General features: G+C 38.3%; 2 protein-coding genes across 2 annotated transcripts; both read left to right on the top strand.

Moving 5' to 3' along the window:
* Window positions 1-3,515: 3,515 nt before the first annotated feature.
* Window positions 3,516-5,442, top strand: LOC141641882 (uncharacterized). The gene is made up of 4 exons (XM_074450525.1): window positions 3,516-3,899; window positions 3,956-4,264; window positions 4,324-4,722; window positions 4,933-5,442. Exons 1-4 carry the CDS (start codon window positions 3,516-3,518, stop codon window positions 5,440-5,442), a joined length of 1,602 nt encoding a protein of 533 aa, XP_074306626.1.
* A 6,196-nt stretch (window positions 5,443-11,638) lies between these two features.
* On the top strand, window positions 11,639-14,588 carry LOC141644148 (ribonuclease 1-like). The gene is made up of 3 exons (XM_074453621.1): window positions 11,639-12,026; window positions 12,348-12,503; window positions 14,032-14,588. The coding sequence occupies exons 1-3, from the start codon at window positions 11,913-11,915 to the stop codon at window positions 14,455-14,457; spliced, it is 696 nt and encodes a 231-aa protein (XP_074309722.1). The 5' UTR covers window positions 11,639-11,912; the 3' UTR covers window positions 14,458-14,588.
* The last annotated feature ends 8,163 nt before the right edge of the window (window positions 14,589-22,751 follow it).

Here is a 22,751-nt window from a genome sequence, read left to right as displayed (position 1 = left end):
CGACCAATCCTGTCAGAACTAGTTACCAGGCTGGATCTTGCAGGGGTAGCACCCAGCGAACCAATCGAGCCAAGAGGATTGGGGTGTCTGTCATTCGATAACCCACCCAGTCTGCAGCAGACAACAGGTAACGCTTTGTTTAGCACCCCTTCTGGATCTGACCTTCCCCCCTTTTCGGGTACCCCCGCGCACCAGACACCAGGATGGCAATCTGGATCTGTTCCCAATGCAGCAGTTCCATCCTGCAACCAATTCACCAGTGGAGCCTGGATCGGAGAATTACAGCAGACACCAGGATGGCGGCTGATCCACAATCAATGCAACACACCGAACCGGTCACCCAAGACCAGGCCAACTTTCTGGAACGCCCTGGCTAGGAGGTATACCTGCTGGTTCCTTCCCGCCTGTTTCTAACTCTCTTGCAGGAGCAGGTAACTCGCTGGAGCAGCAATACCAGGAGCTGAGAGAGCTAATGTATAGGATACCAGGCGTAGCCCGCCCGCTGGAGAAAGCAGCCAAAGATAGCTACGCAGACTCACCTTTCGTGGATGACATAGCTCTAATCGGTGTTCCTAAAGGATGTGTGCCGCCAGCTATGACACTCTATGACGGGACCTCAGATCCACTTGACCATATCAACCACTACAAGCAGAAAATGATGGTGATAACCGCAACTGGATCTCTAAAGGAAGTTTGCATGTGCAAAGGTTTCGGATCAACACTGTCGGAGAGCGACCTGCGAGTGGTTCGTAGGCTTACCGAACAAAAGCATATCCAGCTTCGCCGACCTAGTCAATGCCTTCAACCAGCAGTTCGCCAGCAGCAGAAAGCCAGAGAAGCAGACCAGCGACCTCTATCGGCTGGTGCAAGGATTTGAGGAATCCACCCGCGATTACTTGAACCGGTTCAACAAAGAAAAGGTGTCAATTCCGAGGTGTGATATAGCAACCGCTATACAAGCCTTCCGCCGAGGGCTGCACCAGGATTCACAGTTATACAAGGAGTTAACCATGCATCCATGCACTACCTTTGAGGAGGTGCGATCGAAGGCAATCGCCGTCATGAGGTGGAAGAAGACGCTGCACCCGTAAGAGGCACTTATGATTCGGACCCGATCCGAAAGGCTCCTGTAGAAAAGAAAAGCGAAAGATCCAAACCCTACGAGCGGAACGTGAATAAAGTTTCGGAAGCTCGGAAGGAAAGTCGGGCGGATCCGCCTCCGAAAGTAAGTGAGTATGGTTTCACTACCAATCTTGCAGGACTATTCAAAGCCTTGAAGGAGCCGGGACGCAGAGTCGATGGCCAAAACTTCCGGAAGGAAACCCCAAAGCAGCGAGAGACACAGCAAAAAGTGTGAGTTCCACGGCAGCAACACTCACAACACCGATGAATGCCACTCCCTCAGAAAGGAAGTCAAATTCCACTATGACCAAGGAAACCTGGATCACCTCCTCCCCAGAAACACAACAAGAGTAAATTCAGCGGACCAGGTTCTGCCCTCTCCTCCTCCTCATTGTTCTAGAACTGTGAATGTCATTACAGGTGGATCGGAGTTGTGTGGGCTGACCTACTCAGCAGCTAAGAGGCACGCAACCAGGGCTAAGGGAGACAGACCAGAGAGCTCCTGCAGGGTTAACCACCAGAATCTGCCATCAGTCACCTTCGACGAAACAGACGCAGGATCTACTCCTGAACAGCACCACGACGCCCTAATCATCACACTTCCCATAGGAAATTGCAAAGTAAAAAAGATCCTAGTGGACACCGGAAGCTCCGTCAACTTGATCATGATGGAAACACTCAAAGGAATGGGATTTACCGAAAAAGATCTAGCAAAGAAGGCAGTTCCCTTGGTTGGTTTCAGCGGCGAAACAAAGCACTCCCTAGGAGAAATCATCATCCCAACCTACGCCGGAGGTGTAAACAAACAGGTAAGATATTTGGTTATTGATGGGCCCTCTACTTACAATGTAATCCTTGGCAGGCCCTGGATCCACGAGATGAAAGCAATTCCCTCAACGTACCACCAATGCCTGAAGTTTCCAACACCTTGGGGGGTACAAGAAATACGTGGGGACCAGGAAGAAGCTAAGGATTGCTACAAGGTGGCTCTGAAGCCAACAACAGGTTCGCCCGCATAGCAATTACAGAGCCAGCGCATCCAGGACGAGTACATTGAACCTCAGCAGGCAGAACTAGACGAAGTCATCCTGGACTCGCTGCATCCAGAGCGAACTGTTCTCATTGGATCTGAATGTAGAGGTAAGATTCGGGAAGAACTCGTTCAGTTGTTGAGGACTAACATAGATTGCTTTGCTTGGTCACATGATGATATGATAGGGATAGACCCAAGTGTGATAACTCACAAGCTAAGTGTGGATCCAAGCTACAAACCTGTGCAGCAGAAAAGAAGAAAGTTTGCTTCTGAAAGAAACCAGTCATAAATCGGGAAGTAGATAACACCTTGCGGCGAGAAAGATTCGTGAAGTAAAGTACCCAGAATGGTTATCTAATGTGGTAGTGGTCCCAAAGAAGAATGGCAAGTGGAGGGTCTGCGTCGATTTCACGGACTTGAACAAAGCTTGCCCAAAGGATCCATTCCCTCTACCACACATAGACGCCATGGTAGATGCTACTGCAGGCCACGAGATGCTGACATTCCTGGATGCCTGGAGCGGATATAACCAGATAAAGATGCACCCCAGTGACCAGGAAAAGACAGCGTTCAGATCCGAGAGAGGTATCTATTGTTATAATGTCATGCCTTTTGGACTAAAAAATGCAGGATCTACCTATCAGAGGCTGGTAAACATGATGTTTAAAGAACAAATAGGCAAAACTATGGAAGTATATATAGACGATATGGTCGTCAAATCAAAGCAGGCTTCACAGCACCACCAGCACCTGGAAGAAACTTTCAATACCCTTAGGAAATACCAAATGAAGCTGAATCCTACGAAGTGCACCTTCGGAGTATCCAGTGGAAAATTCCTAGGGTACATGGTGACCCAGAGGGGAATAGAGGTCAGCACCGAGCAAATAAGAGCAATCCTGCACTGAGTCACCGCAGAAACCAAAAGACGTCCAAATACCGACCGGAAGAGTGGCAGCCCTAAACAGATTCATATCCAGATCCTCGGACAGATGCAGGCTTTTCTATGATATACTCAGGAAAAGCCAAAAATTTGAATGGACGGACGACCACGAAAAAGCATTTCAGGAGCTGAAACGTTATCTCAGCACTCCGCCTCTCCTGTCGAAACCAGAGCCAGGGGAGCCACTGTTCCTATACCTGTCGATCCACGAAGCGCACGATCGGTGCGGTGCTAGTACGAGAGCGGGAAGGATCACAAAGATCCGGTATACTACATCGCAAGTCTCTGCTTTCGGCAGAGACCAGGTACACATCACTAGAAAAACTTGTCCTTGCACTTGTTACTGCATCCTATAAACTGCGTCCCTACTTTGAATCTCATACAATTTCTGTGATAACTAATTATCCTCTTAAAACTATAATGAGAAAACCAGAATTATCAGGACGAATGGCTAAATGGTCCGTACATTTGAGCGGGTACGATTTGAAATTTGAACCACGTACGGCCATAAAGTCTCGGGCTCGCGCGGACTTTGTGTCGACTTACGCCAAAGACCTCCACCCGGGCCGAACAGATATCCTGAATCTGGAAGAAGACAAAGGAGAACAAGTGTGGGAGTTACATGTGGACGGAGCCTCAAACGCCAAAGGAGCAGGAGTAGGGCTGGTCCTCAAATCACCCCAAGGAGACCTCATAGTCCAGGCCGTACGATGTGAATTCAAAGCCACAAACAACGAAGCAGAATACGAGGCACTAATCCTGGGTCTGAAGCTGGCTCTGGATCTGAAAATCAGACACCTCCAGGTTTGCAGTGATTCTAAGCTTATAGTTAACCATGTGAATGATTGCTATGAAGCCAGGGACCCCAGGATGATGGCATATTTAGATGTAGCAAAAGAGCTGAAAGTCAAGTTCGTCACATTCAACATCAAGCAAATCCCCGGGAGCAGAATGCAGAAGCAGACGCACTAGCCACCCTGGGGGCAACCTTCAAAACAGGAACTATCTCCACGATACCAATTGTCCACGTGCTGGAGCCAGCAACACTAAAATCTCAGCAGGAAGCAGAAAAAGTGTGCAGCACCAGCAGTGAAGAAAGTACTCCAGACTGGAGGAAACCCTATCTAGACTGGTTGCAGAATGACGTCCTATCAGCAGATAAAAAGGAGGTAAGGGGCTTTAAAATGAAAGCATCCAGATTCCTACTAATCGATAACGTTCTTTTCAGGAAATCCCACGCTGGACCCTACCTCAGATGCCTGGATCGGGAAGAGTCTCAGACTGTTTTGCATGCTATCCACAAAGTGGAGAATGTGGAAACCATGCGGGGGCGAGAGCCTTGTCCAACAAGGCACTGAGGCAGGGATACTTCTGGCCCACAATGCGCAAAGATGCCATGGAATTCGCAAAAAGATGCGACGCTTGCCAGAGACACGCCCATGTTAGCCACCAGCCAGCAGAGCCTCTGCACCAGGTTATCTCACCATGGCCTTTCATGAAATGGGGGATGGATATCGTGGGACCATTACCCAGAGCACCAGGAAACAAAGTCTACATGCTCGCCATGACGGATTACTTTTCCAAATGGATAGAAGCAGAATCATCCTCCCGAGTTACGAAAACCCAGGTGATATCTTTCATTAAACGCAATATCATATGCAGGTTTGGCATTCCATCTGAAATTATATGTGATAATGGGTCCCAGTTCATTGGAAATAAGACTGAAGCTTTTTGTGCTAGGTGGAATATCTCGTTACAGAAATCTACTCCCAGGAACCCCCAATCCAACGGACAAGCTGAATCCAGCAATAAAATTATCATTGAAAACTTGAAAAAGAAACTAGAGGAGATTGGGGGCAAATGGGCAGAAGAGCTACCTCTGGTTCTCTGGGCCGACAGAACCACACCAAAGGTTGCAACGGGGCAAACCCCCTTTAGCCTGGTGTTCGGAGCAGAAGCAGTCATCCCATCTGAAGTCAGGGTCCCAACCCACAGATATGGATGCATCACAGAAGATCGGAACCAGGTGGAAATGGCAAGCAGCCTGGACACAATAGATGAACTCAGAACCAGCGCCCAGATCAGGATGGCCTCCTACCGACAGACTGTGGCTAAAAGCTACAACAAGAACGTAAAAGTAAGAACTCTGCAGGTGGGAGATCTGGTCCTAAGGAAAGTCTTCCAGAATACCAAGAACCAGCAAGCAGGGAAATTTGCCTACAACTGGGAGGGGCCATACCAAGTAGAAAGCACAGTTGGAAATGGGGCCTACCGACTCATGACTATGGAAGGACAAATGGTTCCCAGATCCTGGAATATCACCCACTTGAAAAAGTATTTTATTTAAAGTCACCAGCAAGGTCAACAACCGGGTACTCAGCCTACCGATATCTGACCCAGCCCGAGGTTCTAGATATTGCCTTACATATTTTCTGGCTCTGAATATTTTTCTGTCTTTAAACACTTTTATGCCTCCAAAAATTCAAGATATTTTCCTATTTCTAAAACATTTTTCTATCTTTTATATGTTTATCTGGGTCTAGATATCTCATGAGTCTGAATGTTTCTGGCTCTAAAAAAAAAAAACGTTATTTTTGAATCCAACATTTCTGGTTCTAACAGCCTTGCTCGTATTTTTTCTAACAAGCTTTAAAATTGCAAAACCACTGTGAATAATTTTGAAGTAAGCCAAGGAAATAAAATGCAAACTAATCTGGCAGAGCCTGTGTCCACTACAGAAGGCGTGTGTCCGTGGCTAAGCACATACAACCGGGACAACCAGCCTCCCGCGATGCATTAGCACCCACGCAAGCCTGGCTCCTCTGGACGAGTGGGCATACTAGACCCCTTAGCCAGCAATCTATCAGCGATGGCCAAACAAACGACGTGCATGCACAAATCAAAGCACCAGAAACGGTACGACACAAAAAGATAACTAGTAGAAAATACTTAAGCCACAAAGCAAAGTACGCCTGGCACCAGAGCCAGACCAAAAGTACACAAACTGTTCAAAATAAAGATGTCATGCCCCGTAGGGCCAAAAACTAACTAAACATAGCATAAGTCTTTCAGATGCAGAGAAATACTAATCTACGTCAATGTGCACCACAGTTTCAGAAGCAGCTGCCTGAGCATCAGGAGCAGGAGAATTGACCTCTTCCTCAGCGCCTGGATCATCAGCAGAAACAGTACCAGGCTCCACCAAGCCAGCCAATATATCCAGATTAAGACCATCCGGAAAGGTAGCAGCAAGCCTCCCCTCTTCAGCTCCTAAATCCCAGGCCGAATGTCCTCCCTTCTGGAACACCTTTATACAGTCAATCTTCGTTTCCAGAGCAGCATAAGACAGAGCATCCACCAGAGTCCTTTTTAACTCCTGCACCTCAGAAACCTTCTCCTCCTGAATCTGGGCAGCATGAGCCTCTGCATCAGAAGCACGCCTCTCGATCGGCGACCTTCTCCTTAGCATCGCACCTCCTTCTCGGATCGGCGACTTTCTTCTCAAAGATCGGCAATTTTCTTCTCAGCACCAGAAACCCGCCCCTCAGCAAGAGAAAGACTATTCTGCAAACTCTGCTTCTGAGTGGCCTCCTCCAGCAGCAAATCCTGGGACTTATTCAGATCAGCCTGAGTTTTCAGCCTATCCTCATTTGCCTCCTTCGCCAGCTTCCGGAGTTTCGCATTTTCTCGCTACCGGAAGAGGCACCTTCTCCCGAGATACGGGGCCATCTCGAAAAGACCGGTGGACCGAACCAAGCGTCAAAAAAAAAAAAAAAAAAAAATATATATATATATATACATATATACAGCAGCGGCCAACGAATGTTTACCTCAAAAGAATGCTCAGTAGCACGATCCACCAAGTCAGGCAAAGGACTGCTATCCAGCGTAGACCTAGGAACCGGAAGAAGCATCTGACTCATTAAGTCCAGGCTACTCGTAGACTTAGCCCTACCAAAATCATCTGGAAGTGAAAAAACAATGACCCCAGGAGTAGATTTAGCCCCAGAAGCAGGAGCAGTTCTGGAGCTAGAAGCAGCTCCAGAAGCAGGGATAGCTCCAGAGGCAGGAGTGGCTCCAGACGTTGGAGTCACACCAGACGCAGGCACAGCTGGGGCAGAACCAGGAACAGCTTTGGAAATTAGAGCATCTCCAGAAGCAGACGATCCATGCCCAGGTAATGGAGGCCTCACAGCCAGAGGCGTAGCTTCAATAGGAGTCTGCTCCTTAGCCCGTTCCGCAGCAGCAGACCTCCTTTTGGGACGAGGTCCAGAACCAGGGGCAGGAGTAGACTTTCTTTTCTCAGCGGGCTTGGGGACAGCCGTAACCTGCTCTTGCACTCTCTGAGCCAAAACATCTTGCAGTGAAATTCTAGATTTTGCAGAACCTAAAAGCAGCAAATATTAAGTCAGAACCAGATATACGAAGAATCCAGAAATAGAACCAAGTCATAAAGGGGAAGAGCAACACACTAGTCGACATTAAATCTTTTTCTTCAGCAGCTGTTTTCTTCACCACAGCAGCAGAATCCTGGATCAGATTGGGAAAGGTCCTATTCTCTGGAGGTGGACTGAATAACTTGGAAAGCGAGGCAGTCTTGTCAGGAGACAAAGGCAAGTGGCACAGACCTACACAATAAACCAAGTAAGGAAATATAAGCGCCAAAGAAAAATGCACAGGAATAAGGGCATGCAAATACCGTGTGTTGATCGCCAGACACTGACGATATAGTCAGTCGGAGCAGGAAGAGTATCAATTTTCACGAAAATAAAGCGGGAAAACCACTTGCTATCATCCGGTTTCACGGGAAGATGATGCAATTCTTCTCCCCGTCTCGGACTCGAATAGTCACTTGACCCCGAGCCAGGGACCTGACCGAGAACAAGTGTGCAAGATCCGGGAGACCAATTTCATAACCAAAACGATTGTTCATAGCATCAATCGCAAGCAAGGTCCGCCAAGTGTATGGGGCCACTTGGCAAATAGCCAACCGATTCAAGTTCAGATACTCTTGGACCAAGGGAGGGAAAGGAAATCGCAGACCCAGACGAAAAGCGTATTCGTACAAGCAAATCCACCCTTCCCTCACCGAGTCGGCTTTCTGGCCAGGAGTCGGAATGTGGAACACCACATCATCAGAAAAACCGAAGGTTTTCTTGATATACTCAAGATCCTCGGAGGTAAAGTCAGAATCACAGGAGTGCTTGGCGGAGAGCACACCGCCGGAAAGAAAGAGGTTAGGCGACATCGCCGGATCCGAGTCTGAGATTGAAGAAGCGGTTTTTTGTGACATAGTATGCACAGAAATATAAAGAGAGTGAAGGTGAAGACAAAGTACCTGTGAAACAAAGCAACCGGCGGAGAAGATGGGAAGTGATTGATGGTGATAGGAAGTGAGAAGTAATAATAGAGGGAGTTGGGGAATATAAAAAGAGGGAGGATACCGAGGGAGTGGCGTGAGAGGAAGAGTTTGAGGGCAAGTGGGGAAGTTAATGGGCGGTTGAGAAGAGTTAAGTAAGGGAAGTTGTAGAAACCAAGATAACTGCTAAGGCTTCGTCAGTTCTCCGCGTCGCAACTGAAATTCCCGCCTAAAAAATATTTGAGACGGAAATTTGGGGGCAATTGTTATGGATAAAAATGTCATTTATTACCCGTGACATGGCAGAATATCATTGGCGAGAAAAGGTGACAAGGGATGCCAACGTGGCGCGCGACAATTGGAAGAAGAGGGGAGAGAGGGATTGCTGAGGTGGCGTATTGTGGACCATGGGATGGAAAGTAAACAAACACAAGTTGCCTAAGTAAAAAGCCCATGCGCGAGAAAGAGTAAAGGACCCAGTCAACTAACAAACTCCTACTTTGTAGCATATTGACCCGTTATTCCGCAACAGAAGCAGAAACAGCTTTGAAACCCTAAGCATTGACTTCAACAGCTATAAAAGCAAGAGCAAAGCAATCTACGGAGGACATTCACAAGCATCATCAAGCAGCAACTCCACCCAAAAAATCATTGGCAATTGGTGATAATTATCTAGCGACATTATACTTGTATTTCCTTACTTGTTCATAAAATCTCGATTATAGTGCAATAATTGGCGGGATTCCGACTCCCCCCGTGGTTGTTCCCACACCGGGTTTTCCGCGTCACCAAAAATCCTCCGTGTCCTCCTCTTCGTTTGTCTTTATTTTGTCGTTCCTTTCGTTCGTACTTTAAACGTAATTGGCATTAAGGATAATCACTATCACTCACATAATTAATTCATAGTCGGTAAATTTTTACCAAAACAATTTATAAAAATAATTTTGAAACAAGATCAATATCGCTACTTGCTAATGTGTACGAGCAATGTGAAAATAGTTAATTTAATCAAAATCGATTCTTTCAACTTCTATTACCGACTTACCGAGTAACTTTTTCCCTTACCTACAAATATATGAATTTATTACTAAGTTACTACTTCGTATAACATTATATCGAGTTACAATATAAGAAGGGTAGATGGAATTGGTACATTTATTAGTCAATGACGGGTCCATAAATTGTTTAGCCCTAGGACTCTCTCCATACATAACATAACCATGTGTGTGAAGAGATCTACATATGGTACGAAGGTGCCCACCCCCGACATACGTGATTGATTCAATTATTTTCATGTCTTACAATTGCTCCGTTAGTGGTAAAGAATCCTATATTCGATTGTGTATACACTAATTAATCTAGATGAACCAAACGCCCCCTAATTGTAAAGCGCACCAAAAATAGGGGCTACGAGTTCTCCGTCATCCCCCCCAAAAAAAATCCAAGTCAAACCTAAAATGAAAAGACAATTCGACGACCATAAATATAAAATTACCGTGATAGAGTACTTCAATCTTTTTATCCATTCGAGACTACACTAGGTACCATACTACTATCAAGTAAAACTACTCGATATCTATCTTCTTAATCAAAGCTAACTAAGGGCAATAATAATGGTTGAAGTTCCTTACTAATTAAACTTCATCATTGACATATCAACCCACTAAATTAATTATGAAACTTTTTAATTATGCTCAATGGTAAAAGTTCCATACTTTTATCTCTCTTCACCTTTTCCTAACATGAAAACCGGTTTCATATAAGAAACTTTTTATTATGTAAAGCAATGGGTAAGGAGTTCCTTATAAGACCATGCCCAAGCAAGGTCACCAACCGGGTCGTGACCTTGTTGGGTCATGCTAATGACGTAATTAGCGAGTAAATCGATGTTGTTATTGGTGACCTTGAGTTATTCAAGGTCAATTGGTGACCTTGAGTTGAGAAGAGGTTGAAGGTTGGTGACCTTCAACATGTCGCATTTCTATTGGCTTACAACAATCGTCTATTTAGTATATCGTCAAATACGTTCGTTAACATATTTGGTATATTTGTATATCGTCTATTTAGTATATCATCAAATATGTAATAATATTTCAAATATGTTCATTAATAGAATCGATATATCGTAACATTTAGATTTAATATTTCAAATAAAACCGTCAATTTTAATTCAATTTTTTTTTTTAAATTTACACTTTCCAAAATTAATTTACTTAACATATTTGAGTAGTTTTTATTTTATTAAAATGACAAAAATAACTTAATTATAGTAAATAATAATTGTAAAAGTAAATGGAAAAATAATTGTAAAAGTAATAGAGAGGTTTTGGTGGGGTAGTGAATGTGGTAAATGATTGTAAATGTTGGAAAGTGGAAAAATGATTGGATTGGTGACCTAGGTCGTGACCTTCTGCTTGGGAGTATGAAAGTGGATCAAGATTAATAAGGTGTGATTAAGAGGAAAATTTTTGGTGACCCAGTTAGTGTGACCTTCTGCTTGGGGATAAGAGCATCCACATTGAAGAGGATGGACCATCCTCTTAGGACTCTCTCTCATCTAAGAGGATGTCCTCTTCAATGTGGAACCAATGTTACATGTCCTCTTAGAAGGAGGAAGAGGAACACTTCCTCTATTTTTAGAGGATATGTAACATTGGCCCTTGTGCCCACTTATCATTCATTATCTAGCATGTGGCATGTAATCCATTTCTTTTTTAATTTTTGCTTATAAAAAATTTGGGAGAGGAGGATAAGTTGATCCTCTTTGATGTGGAGATTTTTTAAGATGAGTAAAAAGAAGAGGATGGAAATAGTGGAGTATGGGTGAAAGTGAAGTGTCCTAATTAGAGAAGGAAAGAGAAAATATAAGAGGATAAAATCATCCTCTTGGATGTGGATGCTCTAATGGTCTAAGATATGGAACTTCTTATTTCTTCCCATTGCTATTACCCTAACGACTTAATTCTCGACTTTAAAACAGACTCAAGCAAGACTGCAATTTATCATTTGTTCAAATGTGAGACATGAGACATTTTCTTACCGTCTCTGAACATTACTCCATCCATATGTTTTTTTTTATCTCATTTAAACATTTTAATTTTAAGACGGACATTCTCGTCTTAAACAATAATTTATGCTCATTAAAAAAAGCCTATACGATCCAATAGCAAATCACAAAATGGCTATGAGTCTAGAGTATGACATCTAGTTGAACAAAATTTATGAGCATGACCTGATGAGCACGAATAAAGGCATAATTAAAGCGATGTATCGTACCATGTGCAGTTGTGCACTACATCAGGACAGTAACTCGTACTACCAAAAAAGCAGGAAGACCTCTTTTAACTCTTTCACATTGACCCATATCCAGGAGTTTTCAGGTTTCAACTGTATTATAAATAACCACACCTCCCCATTTCCTTTCTATCAATTTTTCTTCAAAATAACAACACAAAAAAATGGTGATATTAGGAAGCTCAATGTTAATGAAACTTAGTTTAATGCTAAGTTTAACTGTTGTTACTCTTGCTAACAATAGTGGTGATTTCCACTTGTTCTACTTTGTCCAACAGGTAATTAAACTACTATGACTTCCTATGTTTTTGTTTACTTTTCGTGTTCCTGTTATTTCTTTACGTTTGATTTTCACATTAAGCCTAAAACAAAAGAACTAAGGTAAAAAAAGATGTAAAAAAATGACTAAGGAAAATGTAAAGAAATGACCGAGACTGATGAATTACTTTTATGTGGGCGCCTTATATTTGTATTAGTGCCATAATCAAACGTGAAACGTCCCATGAAGAGTTGTTATAACAAATGTCAGCTAGTTTAACGCGTAAATACTCGATCCACTATTAATTAGATGTCTTAACATTTGGAAATGAAAATGACAGTGGTTGGGATCATACTGTGACCAAAATGGGGAAAGATGTTGCTATCCAGTTACAGGAAAACCAGCTGCTGATTTCACAATATATGGATTATGGCCTTACTACAATGATGGTAGTTTTCCTTACAATTGTGGTGGTGGTAACTTTGATGAAGCTTTGGTACGTTTTACACTCCTAATTTCTTTTATTTATCAGTAAGCTTAAGACGGATACGGATATTGTCGTGTTAAATGAGAATTTGTGTTCTTTTATTATTTTTACTTTACTTTTTCTTTATTTGTTAAATAATCTCACAGTCTGATAGTGAGTAACATAAACATAGTCACATGTATGGTTTAATCCGGATTCGAGCCAGGTAGGAGTACTAGGACGGTAAATGATAAGTTTAATCCGGCGTTCAGTGGTGGAGCTAGGGGGCTAGCAGGGGCTCGCCCCCGCTGGCGGTTGGTTATCACAAAAGTTTTAATTAGAATTTTCGAAAAGATTTCAAGTTTCCCTTATACCATTACCCGTTCGTCTCCGTTGAAATTTTTCGACCGCTAGGTTCAAATCCTGTCTCTGCCACTACCGACTTTAAAACTCAATATAAAGAGATCCACAGTTATTTTGTGACATGAAAATTGAAAAGTATAAAAATAATTTCAGATCTGAAAAATGTAAGCAAGTAGGAGTAAAAAATTGACAACTTTTTTGTCACGGGAATTAAATTAGCATTCATTCCATGATTTCACTTTTTCTTTCTGTCAATTCACGTTTTATGTAAAGTTTGGTTGCATTCTACTGAAGTGAGACAAAGTCCTTTGCAGTCCACGTCTTATCCAGACGGAATGACCCGAACTGGACCCGACTAGTACTATTCCAATAATTTGTTTATCATGTCTAATTAACCTCAGTAGCCCCAGTTATTAACTACGCAAAGATATCGAAGACAATGTAATTAATAGGAATATTTATAATAGTTGAGCCTCAACCATAACCTTAAGGTTTTGGTTGAGATAGTTCATCTATCACAGATCGAAAAGTGTGGCCAAGAAGGTCCACGGGTTAAATCCCTAACCTCAAAAACTCGAAGTGGAAACCCAGCACACGGTACGGGGAGCCGGTGCACAACTAACCACTCTTCAAGCCCAACGGGCATTATAATAGTTGGGCCTCAACCATCACCTTAAGGTTTTGGTTGAGATGGTTCATCTATCAGTAATGTCAGTAGTTCGGTACCTGTTGGCAGTTTTTCTTTGTCATCTAAACTCGAGTCGACACGAATAGACATAATTTCATAAGATTTTGGCAGACATAACAATGAATTGATGCATTCTATAGTACTCGATATTTAAGAGCAATTTCGGGGATTCCATACCTTTCATTTAGAGTGACCGACACAGTAACATTGTTGTTTGTTCATCTAATAGCTACCATCTAACAACTACCACCCTCTGGACCTTGGATTAAATAAATCCTCGCGAATCATCAATGCCTTGTTTATTCAATCTTGATTCCTAAGTGTTAGATTTAACCACGTTTTATGATTCGGGTGATTACGAAGTAGGATCCCGAATCTAAGAACAATGAATAAAATGATTGAACGTGTAGCTGATTTAGCTAAAATGATCAAAAACTCGTGTTTATAACTCACATTTGTTTAAAACCTGTCAGTAAACTAACTGGCTAACGTTTTTCTTCGAAACAGATCAAACCAATGCAGGACAGGCTAAGAAAGGAGTGGCCATCAGTAACATGCCCCGACATAGGAAGAAAATTTTGGGTCCATGAATGGAACAAGCACGGAAGCTGCTCAAAATCGGTCCTAGCCGAGATCCCCTACTTCCAAGCAGCCTTAAACCTCAAGTACAAGGTCAATCTTCTACAAGCCTTGGCTAAAGCCGGGATCAGACCTAACAACCAAGTCTACCCTCTTAAGGCATTCAAGAAGGCCATTGCTCGAGCTACCGGGTTCCACCCGTGGATCGACTGTAACCATAACTCACAAGGGCAGAGTCAGATTTGGCAGGTTTCTATGTGTGTGGATAGAAGTGGTACTAGACTTAAGAACTGTCCTTTCCTTCCTAGGGGACCTGGGAATTGTGCCTCTAAAATCAAGTTCCCTTCTTTCTGATTAAGTTAGAATGTACGAATTAAGTGTTCGATTTGTGTACTAATTATGTTGCTTCTATTAATTAAGCAACAACTTTGGATTGTTCACTACTGCCTTAATCAAATACCATTTGATGGTTATCCTTCTCTTAATACACTCTTTGCCATTTTATTGTTCAAATTGATTCTCTTGGTTAAGTGAATCACACTTTTGATTTTGTTGGCAAATTAGCGTTAATGTCCCACGCGCAAACGAATAACCGATCGACAAGTAAACCGTAAAAGTAAATAAATGTCGATAATAATAAGATTAGACAGTATTTATGGTCAAACCTAGGGCAAAATCTTCCAAATCGGAAGTAAAGCACACATGCCAAATAGACTAGATCCACTATAATAATTGAGTAGGTCTCCCGAGAGATGGTCTTTTAATAAGCTTTATTGAGAGACTATTGTACAATTTTAAGAAAAAGTAGTACTAAAAGGAATAAAATAGGTACAAATCATGATTAATGATAAAATGAGTACATTTATTATGTAAATAAGTACGAAATTACTATGTCACGATCAACAATAAAAGGGGTACGAAATACAAATAAAAGGCTACAAAAGATTGGTCTTTCTATAACTTAGTGAGAGACCGTCTCTCCCAAGTTTTAGTGATAATAATAATAGTATAACATAACTTTCTCAAATTCCCAATAAACTAAAAGATTAAGGGTCTGTTTGGATAGGAGAATTTGGAGGGAAAGAGAGGGGAGGGAAAGGAAGGGATGATAAATCCTTTGTTTGGTTAGCAAAATGGAGGTGGAGGGATTTTGAGGGGAGGGAAAATGAATCCTTCCACTTCCCCCCTCCAAGCCAAATTATTTCCTCTCCAACAAAGGCAAGATTTGGAGGGAAAATGACTTTCTCCATTCTCCCTCCCCTTCCCTTCCATCCCTTTCTCTTCCCTCCTTTTCTCTCCCCTCATTTTCTCTCCCCTCATTTTCTCTCCACTTTTGCTATCCAAACACACCCTAAGAGTTCCTTAGTTTTTTCCTGCTCATTTGATTGACAAAGAGTGGTCTCATGGTTGACGAAGAGCGTTGATCCACGTTAAAAATATTAAAGATATTGAAAATGTTTTACAAAATAATAAAATAAAAAAGATAACATCCCCCTATAACTAAAAGAATAAGAAATCTTATGTTTTTTCCCGCTCAATTGTCTTCACCTTCTTAAAGGGCCTAATTTTTTAACGTATCAAATCAGCCCATATACTTATTCTAATAATGGCCCAAATTTCAAATCTGCCCAACTGATATTTTTCCATCCAAATGAACTCTTCATACGTTACATACAAATCTTTAATAAAATCAAATTTAAAATCAAAATATTGGCTCAATCTTTGTCACAAATAAAATATTTGGCAAGAAAGATTCCACAACTTTATCCCATATTTAATAAAATATTTTGCATTCAATTAACTTTCTATTTAATAACGCATTCACACTCCAATCTTCATTAAAAAAAATCTGAAAATAAATTAAAAAACATATTAATGTAAAATAAGAAATTAAATTATATACTAGATATATAATTTTCATATTGTGAATATATGCTACGTGATATTATAATTATCCCGTGATATTATAATTATCTCAATTAATAATATATGCACGTGATATATTGATTTATGAATATCCTATAATATATATATACTTATTTATTATGACTATATGCTACGTGATATTATATAGTATGATAATATATATATCCTATATATACTACGAGATTATACTTACATTTTATTTTTAACTCAATGATCATATCCCCTATTAGTCGTGACCCTATATAGAGTATGTTTTTGAATAATAATCGGTTTTCATTATATGTAATAATAAAAAAGGCTTGCACAAAAAAAATTTAATCTTAAAGTCTTTTAAATAGTACACTTTTTTTTAAATATATCAGTAACATTATAACTACATTAAAACTTATAATAAGTACAACTCATTTATACAAATATTTTAAATGGCCACTATATAAGCAAAACTCACAAATATCATTCTTTAGCTCTCAAATACCGTGCTTTAGCACGGGATTTCAACTAGTGGTGTTATAAAAAGATTAAGCATCTACCTAAAATATTTTATAATAACATTTATGAGAGGTTCTATAATCAGGAGTGAAAGTGTTTTTAAATTGAGACGGTTTGAAATTAGAAATGGTAATTTGTTTTTGGTAGCCCCTTCGCCGTTGTCATTTATTTACCTTTTTTTTTCATTATTTGTGAGATGTTCTATAATCAAAGCAAAACAAACGAAGGAGACAGAAAAAATATAACATTTGTTTATTGTTTTTGTAAGAGCTTATAATCTATAAGTTACGAAAATATGATAAAAAAAGGGTTAATTGATAAAGACTACCAACTTAAGTCATTTTTTTCATAATCACTACCAACATAAAAAAAGTTCCAAAATCACTACCAACATATTCACTCCGACTCACTATCAATACCAAATGGCCGGAAAACCTCATTAAACTTGTTATTTTCAAATTTCCCTCCTAAAATATTTTTTTTATTCCCAAACTACCCCTCCCTCTCCCTCTTTCTCTTGTAAATTACACATCCCTGTCAGACCACCACCACGGTGCACGACACCAGTTCTCTTGTTTGATTAAATTTTGTAAGATAATATTTCCAAAGGATTTACATCCTTTATATTACCATTTGAAATGACGTCAGATTTTAATATCATAAAGTCATTTCATATTATTCACAAATGAATTGCGACGGTGACCTAGGTAGCACGGACACTCCTCCTAACTAGCCGTCCTGTGTCCGACACCGTGTCGGACACACGGACACCCGACACTCGTCGGACACACGCCTAATCATGTTATAGTTTACACGAGGAATAAATTCTCAAAAGAGATTGATTAGAAGATTAGTTTGGGTGCTAAATTAGAATTAGTTATAGTTAAGGTCAAATTTTACCTTCAGTTACCTAAATTTAGTATCAAATACATCACAAAAATAAAATCATACGTTATTTATAACGATAAAATATGTTTTTTTTATTAAATTTAAATAGCGTGTCCCGTGTCCTAAATTTCATGGGATGCCGTATCACGTGTCCGTGTCGTGTCCGTGTCCGTTTTGGTGCTACCTAGACGGTAACTAGGGCCGAAATCATGGCGTTAAGGAGAGGCTTAATGTTTGCTTTGGAACCACTATAGATTTTTAATCTAATTAACAAGAACTTCAAATTTTACTTGAACAATTAGAGTAGTTGCTGACTTTTCTCGACCTGTATAAATTCGATAATTTAGTTCATATTACACGACACCTCTTGCTTTAAAATTTAACTCTATCGTTAGCTGTCCTAAAACATAAATGGATTTATTTATTTATTTAAAAACAAAGTTATCAATATATTGTGGATTGTTATTAAAAAAATCATGTTTTGATTTTTTACGTAGGTTTTTAAACAAGCAAAATTGTTAAGTCACACATTTGTTTTTATATTGTGTATCTATGACACAATATATTACCATTTATCACAGTTTATTAGTATTTTGCCACAATTATTGTGGGTTAATTTGTACTAGTGTAGTTCCCGTGCTATAGCACGGTATTTTTAAGATGAAATTTATAAAGAGGAACTTTTAATAAAATTATTTGCATAAATTAAAGCTACTTTTAATTTAATGTTATAATATACTAAATATAATAATAGTAAGTAGATAGAAAAGAAAGTTTACTATTAATAATAACACTATAATGTTAAATCGATAAGGGGAACTAATTTATGAAATTAAGTTAGATGTAAAATCTAGTTAAAAAATCTATTAGCCTTATTAAGAAAACTGGTAAAAATAATATACTACGCGTCTAAAAAGACAATTTACAAATTATTAAAACTAACATTTTCACTTTCTATTTCCTATAAGAAAATACATAAAAATTGTTATACATTATTTAAAAAATACTCCATACTCCATATTACTAAAATAAAGATTTCATAATTCGAGAGTGCAATTGATATGTTGTAAAATTGCATAATATATTAGGGGGTAATTGATTGTAATTGCATATTTTCGGGATAATATTGTAAAGATTGCATAATTTGAGAGGTTGTTTCCATGTATAGGATTGCATTTATTCGAAAAGTCAAAGCATACATTTGTTTCCATGTATAGGTTTTCAATTGATTCAAATCATACGTTAGACTTGACGCAAAAGCAAATTTGATTTATTAAAAATCGACGGCCCAACTTAGATTGGCCCATCAAAGAGTAGTGTAAGTTAGGCGGGAAAACTACTTGAAAATTTTATTCTCTTAGTAGTAGGGAAGATTCTACTATAACTATTGGTGAAAAGAGCTGGTTTAAAATCCGGTCCATGAACCCAGAGACGATTCTAGGATTTAGTGGATGGGGTGCGAAAAATTAACGAAATTACAGAAATATGTTTATATAATGAGAAATCTGGTTCTAACATAATAATTTCTTGTGTGATTGGGAAAAATATACACAATACAAATGGTAAAAAAAACATTGAATAGAAAATGTTCAGTAGAAGTATTGAACCGATGACCATGAACAAGGAAAATTACACACAACTACTAGACCAAAACAATTAATATGTATGTCTTTATTTTTTAACAAAGGGGTGCAGGTGCATCTTGGGATGCTGTTGATTTATAGCGGCTGTACTTTTCTTATGGTGTTGGATTCAAATGGCGTTTTCCTGCTATACTACAAGTTGTTTGCCGGTTGCCTATAACAAGGGTTACCTTTGCCATTCTGAGTATTGCAACCAATCTTGTTCTTATTGAATTCGTTGAAGTTTGTGGTCAAGAATGCTGCTTTTTTTTTATCCTCCCCTTGCATGAGGCATTTCACTCTCTGCATCAGTTTTTGGTTCGAAATACTAATTGCTCGTTAGCCGATGAATAGTCTTATACGGAGTATTTTGTATAAATATAGGATGTCAGTACCCAAATACTACATCGATTGTTATAGGGATTCTTTTGTAAGCTTGGCTCCATTTATCAGATGAATAAATGCTTCAATTTTGTATGGATTTGTTTTGCAGAATCTGTTGCTCTGTTTTTGTATTAGTGAGTGTCTTTGCAAGTCATTACAAAATTCACACATTTAGATGTATTCCGCCATCGATTGTAGTTGACAATTCACATATTAATTGATATGTCCATCTTTGCTTGTGCGGTCCCAAAAGATAACACGGAATGTTATGCGGAGTACATAACTTAGACGGGACGTGTTGGCGTACAGTAGACCTGAGATTAATCCAATAATCTCATCGACAAATATATAACATTACCGAGTGAAGAGCTGAGCTTAATTAACTTATTCAAACAATTAGTAATAACTCTCTAGAAAATAACTATTATGCGCAATTCACAAATCACAATTCTTAAAAAAACCGTCACTTACAAAACTCATGAACATCAGGGTTTTGCTCATCATCAAGCACAAACTATTTCGAAACTCAGTTTAGGATGTGTCTTGATTATTATATTTCGATGTCTCTTTATTTTTGCACATGATATGCTTGTATTAATGGGATATCCAACTATATTCAAAAGAATTCACTTGAATCTCTAAACTACCTGAGTAGTATCTAATAATGTGATGATAACTTATATTTCGTTCCTACAAAAGAAACATTTGAGACGATAGTTCACACACTTTTACTCAAAGACTGCACTCCCCTTAGCTTTGCTTTCGGGCTCCTCATCATTCTATATATTAATCTCCTAACTCTACGATGACATGTCAGTGTAATATACAACCAAAAGATGACATGGCATTATGGCAAAGTCCTAGACATCAAACAAAAACAAAATGATATTTTGGCTAATAATATTGACAAAATATTCATTTTTCCATAACTCATTACGAATCATTGGCTAATTTAGGGTGGCAAAAGATTCTTTCTTAGTGTAATCCGCTAGGTATGACTTTAAACGTGCATATAATATAAAAAAGGAAACAATGTGTTAACTAGGAGCATAAATCACGAAAGTTTATATTATAAAAAAATGATTAAGTACCTCTTCAGATTTGTGAATACATCTTTAAATCTATGTGCAAATAACATCAAAAAAAAAAAAAGGAAACAAAATATTAGAATACTGAAGTAAGAAAATATGCAACATAAATAGAGAGATTACATATTACATAATTGCAAAAATCATGGAAATTAATTTGAGAAGATTAATTTTAAACTAGTATAGATCCCGCGCAAATGCGCGGTTTTTTAAATAGGGATATTAGAGAATGTAACAATTATACTATTGGTATTTAATAGTGTAAATCCTGCACATTTGCGGTATATATAGAGGTTTGTTTTTAGTTATTATTTAAATATTTTAAATTGATACATTATTAATTTTTCATATTTTTCATATACCTCATCGTATTTTGATATGAGAAAAAAATGAACTATGAACTAATCAAGAGAATTTAGTAAAGTTATAAAATATGTTTAATAATTTTTTTCTTTAACATAAAACTAATGATTACAAATAATAAATTTTCTCAAATTATGTTAATGATTTTTTATTTTTTTTTTGTGATGAAGCTAATTAAAGCAGTTTAATTTTTTGTTTTATACAAAATATGTCAAGTCATTCTCTCATATATAATAATACATAACAAAAATTTAGAAATTTAGAGTTTATAAAATTATAGTGAATTTATCTTCTTTAATTAAAATATTATAATTTAGATTTTCAAAGAAAATACTATTATTTGATTAAAAGGTTATATTTTGATGAAATGATAATAATTTAAAGAAAGAAGTATTTTTGTTTTCTTATTTAGCTTGATACCTTTTTGATGAAAACTTTGGAGAATTTTATTATCTTAGTATATAGGAGGATTCATTCCAAATTTTATACCTTCAAGTTTTTATATTTCACCTAATTGTATTTTAATATGAGAAAAAAAAACGTAGTATGTCATGACTTTTTTTTTAACAAAAAGTTAATGAATTTATTTTATAACTTTGCTTAAATTATCTTAATGAGTTTTTTTCACGTAGCTAATAATATTATTTTATTGTTTTATACAGTTTAAGTATGCCATTAAGTCATTTTCGAAGAAAAATTAACGATTTTGTATTTTATAATTTTATATTCCTTTTATTTTAGTTTGATTAAAACATTATATAATTATAATTTAGAATTTAATAAAAAAAGTCATGCTTTAAGAAAAATATTATAGTTTAATGGGAAAATTTTATTTCTTTCCTTATATAAGTAGGTGGAGTTTGGAGGGAAAACTTTTGAGAATTTTTATTCTCTTACTAGTAGGGGGATTTTCAAATTCGCATGATTGATTAACTTTTTAAATTTATGTGCAAATAACATAAAAAGGAAACAATAAAATGTCGTAATATTGAAATAAGAAAATATGCAACACAAAAAGGGAAATTGGCGACTATCACAAAAAAATCATAATAAATAATCGCAAAAATCATGAAAGTTGATTTGGGAAGAAAATTTGTTTTTTTTTTGGGTGCGAAAGAGGGGCAAGCCTCGAAAGTTAACTACTAGCTACTACACGGGGAATAGCAACCCCAAATATGTCCTCCCGACGAATATTTTGCTTAATTTTAAAATTCGAGTGATTGAAAAAGCCATCTCAAAAATAAACGGTTGACGAAATTATTTTATCTATTATTTTTATTATGGTAAATTAACCGTCTTACAGATGAGATCATCTCACAATTATTATTACTGAACTAATCATAGGGTGACACAATATCACAATGTGAGACCATCTTTTTAAGTAAAATGATATTAATTACTAAACTAACTATTAGTTCGAATTCCACTCATTTATATTTTCCTTGAGAAATTCAGTCAACTTGAGTCTTGAAATAAGCAACATATATAAGCTACAATTATTCCATTATAAGATTTCTCATAAAAAACGGGAGTATTAGATTATAAATTTATAGGATACGGATGACTTCATCTTATAATCATTTTTAAAATTAACACATAATATTGTAGAATAGTGAATTTCACGGGTTTTGGTTATGGATATGAAGAAGTCATATCTCATGGGTTTACTATATAAGGTGGGAAAGAACACTAAGGGGTTGTTTGGTTACCCATTCTAAAACACATGAATTGTAATTCATGGGATTTGCAAAATGGGGGAGTTGTTTGTTTGCCCCAAATCACATGAATTGAAGTTCCATAGGAACTCCAATTCCTCCATGATGTGGGAAGTTGCTTACCTAGGTCCCCCTAGGTAAGTGGAAATTCCTGTGGAATTCACTTCCCACAT

Source organism: Silene latifolia, chromosome 2, assembly GCF_048544455.1.
Source record: "Silene latifolia isolate original U9 population chromosome 2, ASM4854445v1, whole genome shotgun sequence".
In the NCBI taxonomy this organism is placed as follows: domain Eukaryota; kingdom Viridiplantae; phylum Streptophyta; class Magnoliopsida; order Caryophyllales; family Caryophyllaceae; genus Silene; species Silene latifolia.
The sequence above is the reverse complement of the archived record's forward strand: the minus strand, read 5'-3'. Positions and strand labels throughout refer to the sequence as shown.

What these genes read in the sequence shown, in the direction of transcription:
- LOC141644148 (XM_074453621.1), top strand. Translation starts at nt 11,913, where the DNA reads ATGGTGATATTAGGAAGCTCAATGTTAATGAAACTTAGTTTAATGCTA. An exon ending in TGTTCTACTTTGTCCAACAG is followed by an intron (nt 12,027 to 12,347) that starts GTAATTAAACTA and finishes TGAAAATGACAG; the next exon opens with TGGTTGGGATCATACTGTGA. An exon ending in GTAACTTTGATGAAGCTTTG is followed by an intron (nt 12,504 to 14,031) that starts GTACGTTTTACA and finishes TCTTCGAAACAG; the next exon opens with ATCAAACCAATGCAGGACAG.
- LOC141641882 (XM_074450525.1), top strand. Translation starts at nt 3,516, where the DNA reads ATGAGAAAACCAGAATTATCAGGACGAATGGCTAAATGGTCCGTACAT. An exon ending in TATCAGCAGATAAAAAGGAG is followed by an intron (nt 4,265 to 4,323) that starts GTAAGGGGCTTT and finishes CGTTCTTTTCAG; the next exon opens with GAAATCCCACGCTGGACCCT. An exon ending in CCCGAGTTACGAAAACCCAG is followed by an intron (nt 4,723 to 4,932) that starts GTGATATCTTTC and finishes AACTTGAAAAAG; the next exon opens with AAACTAGAGGAGATTGGGGG.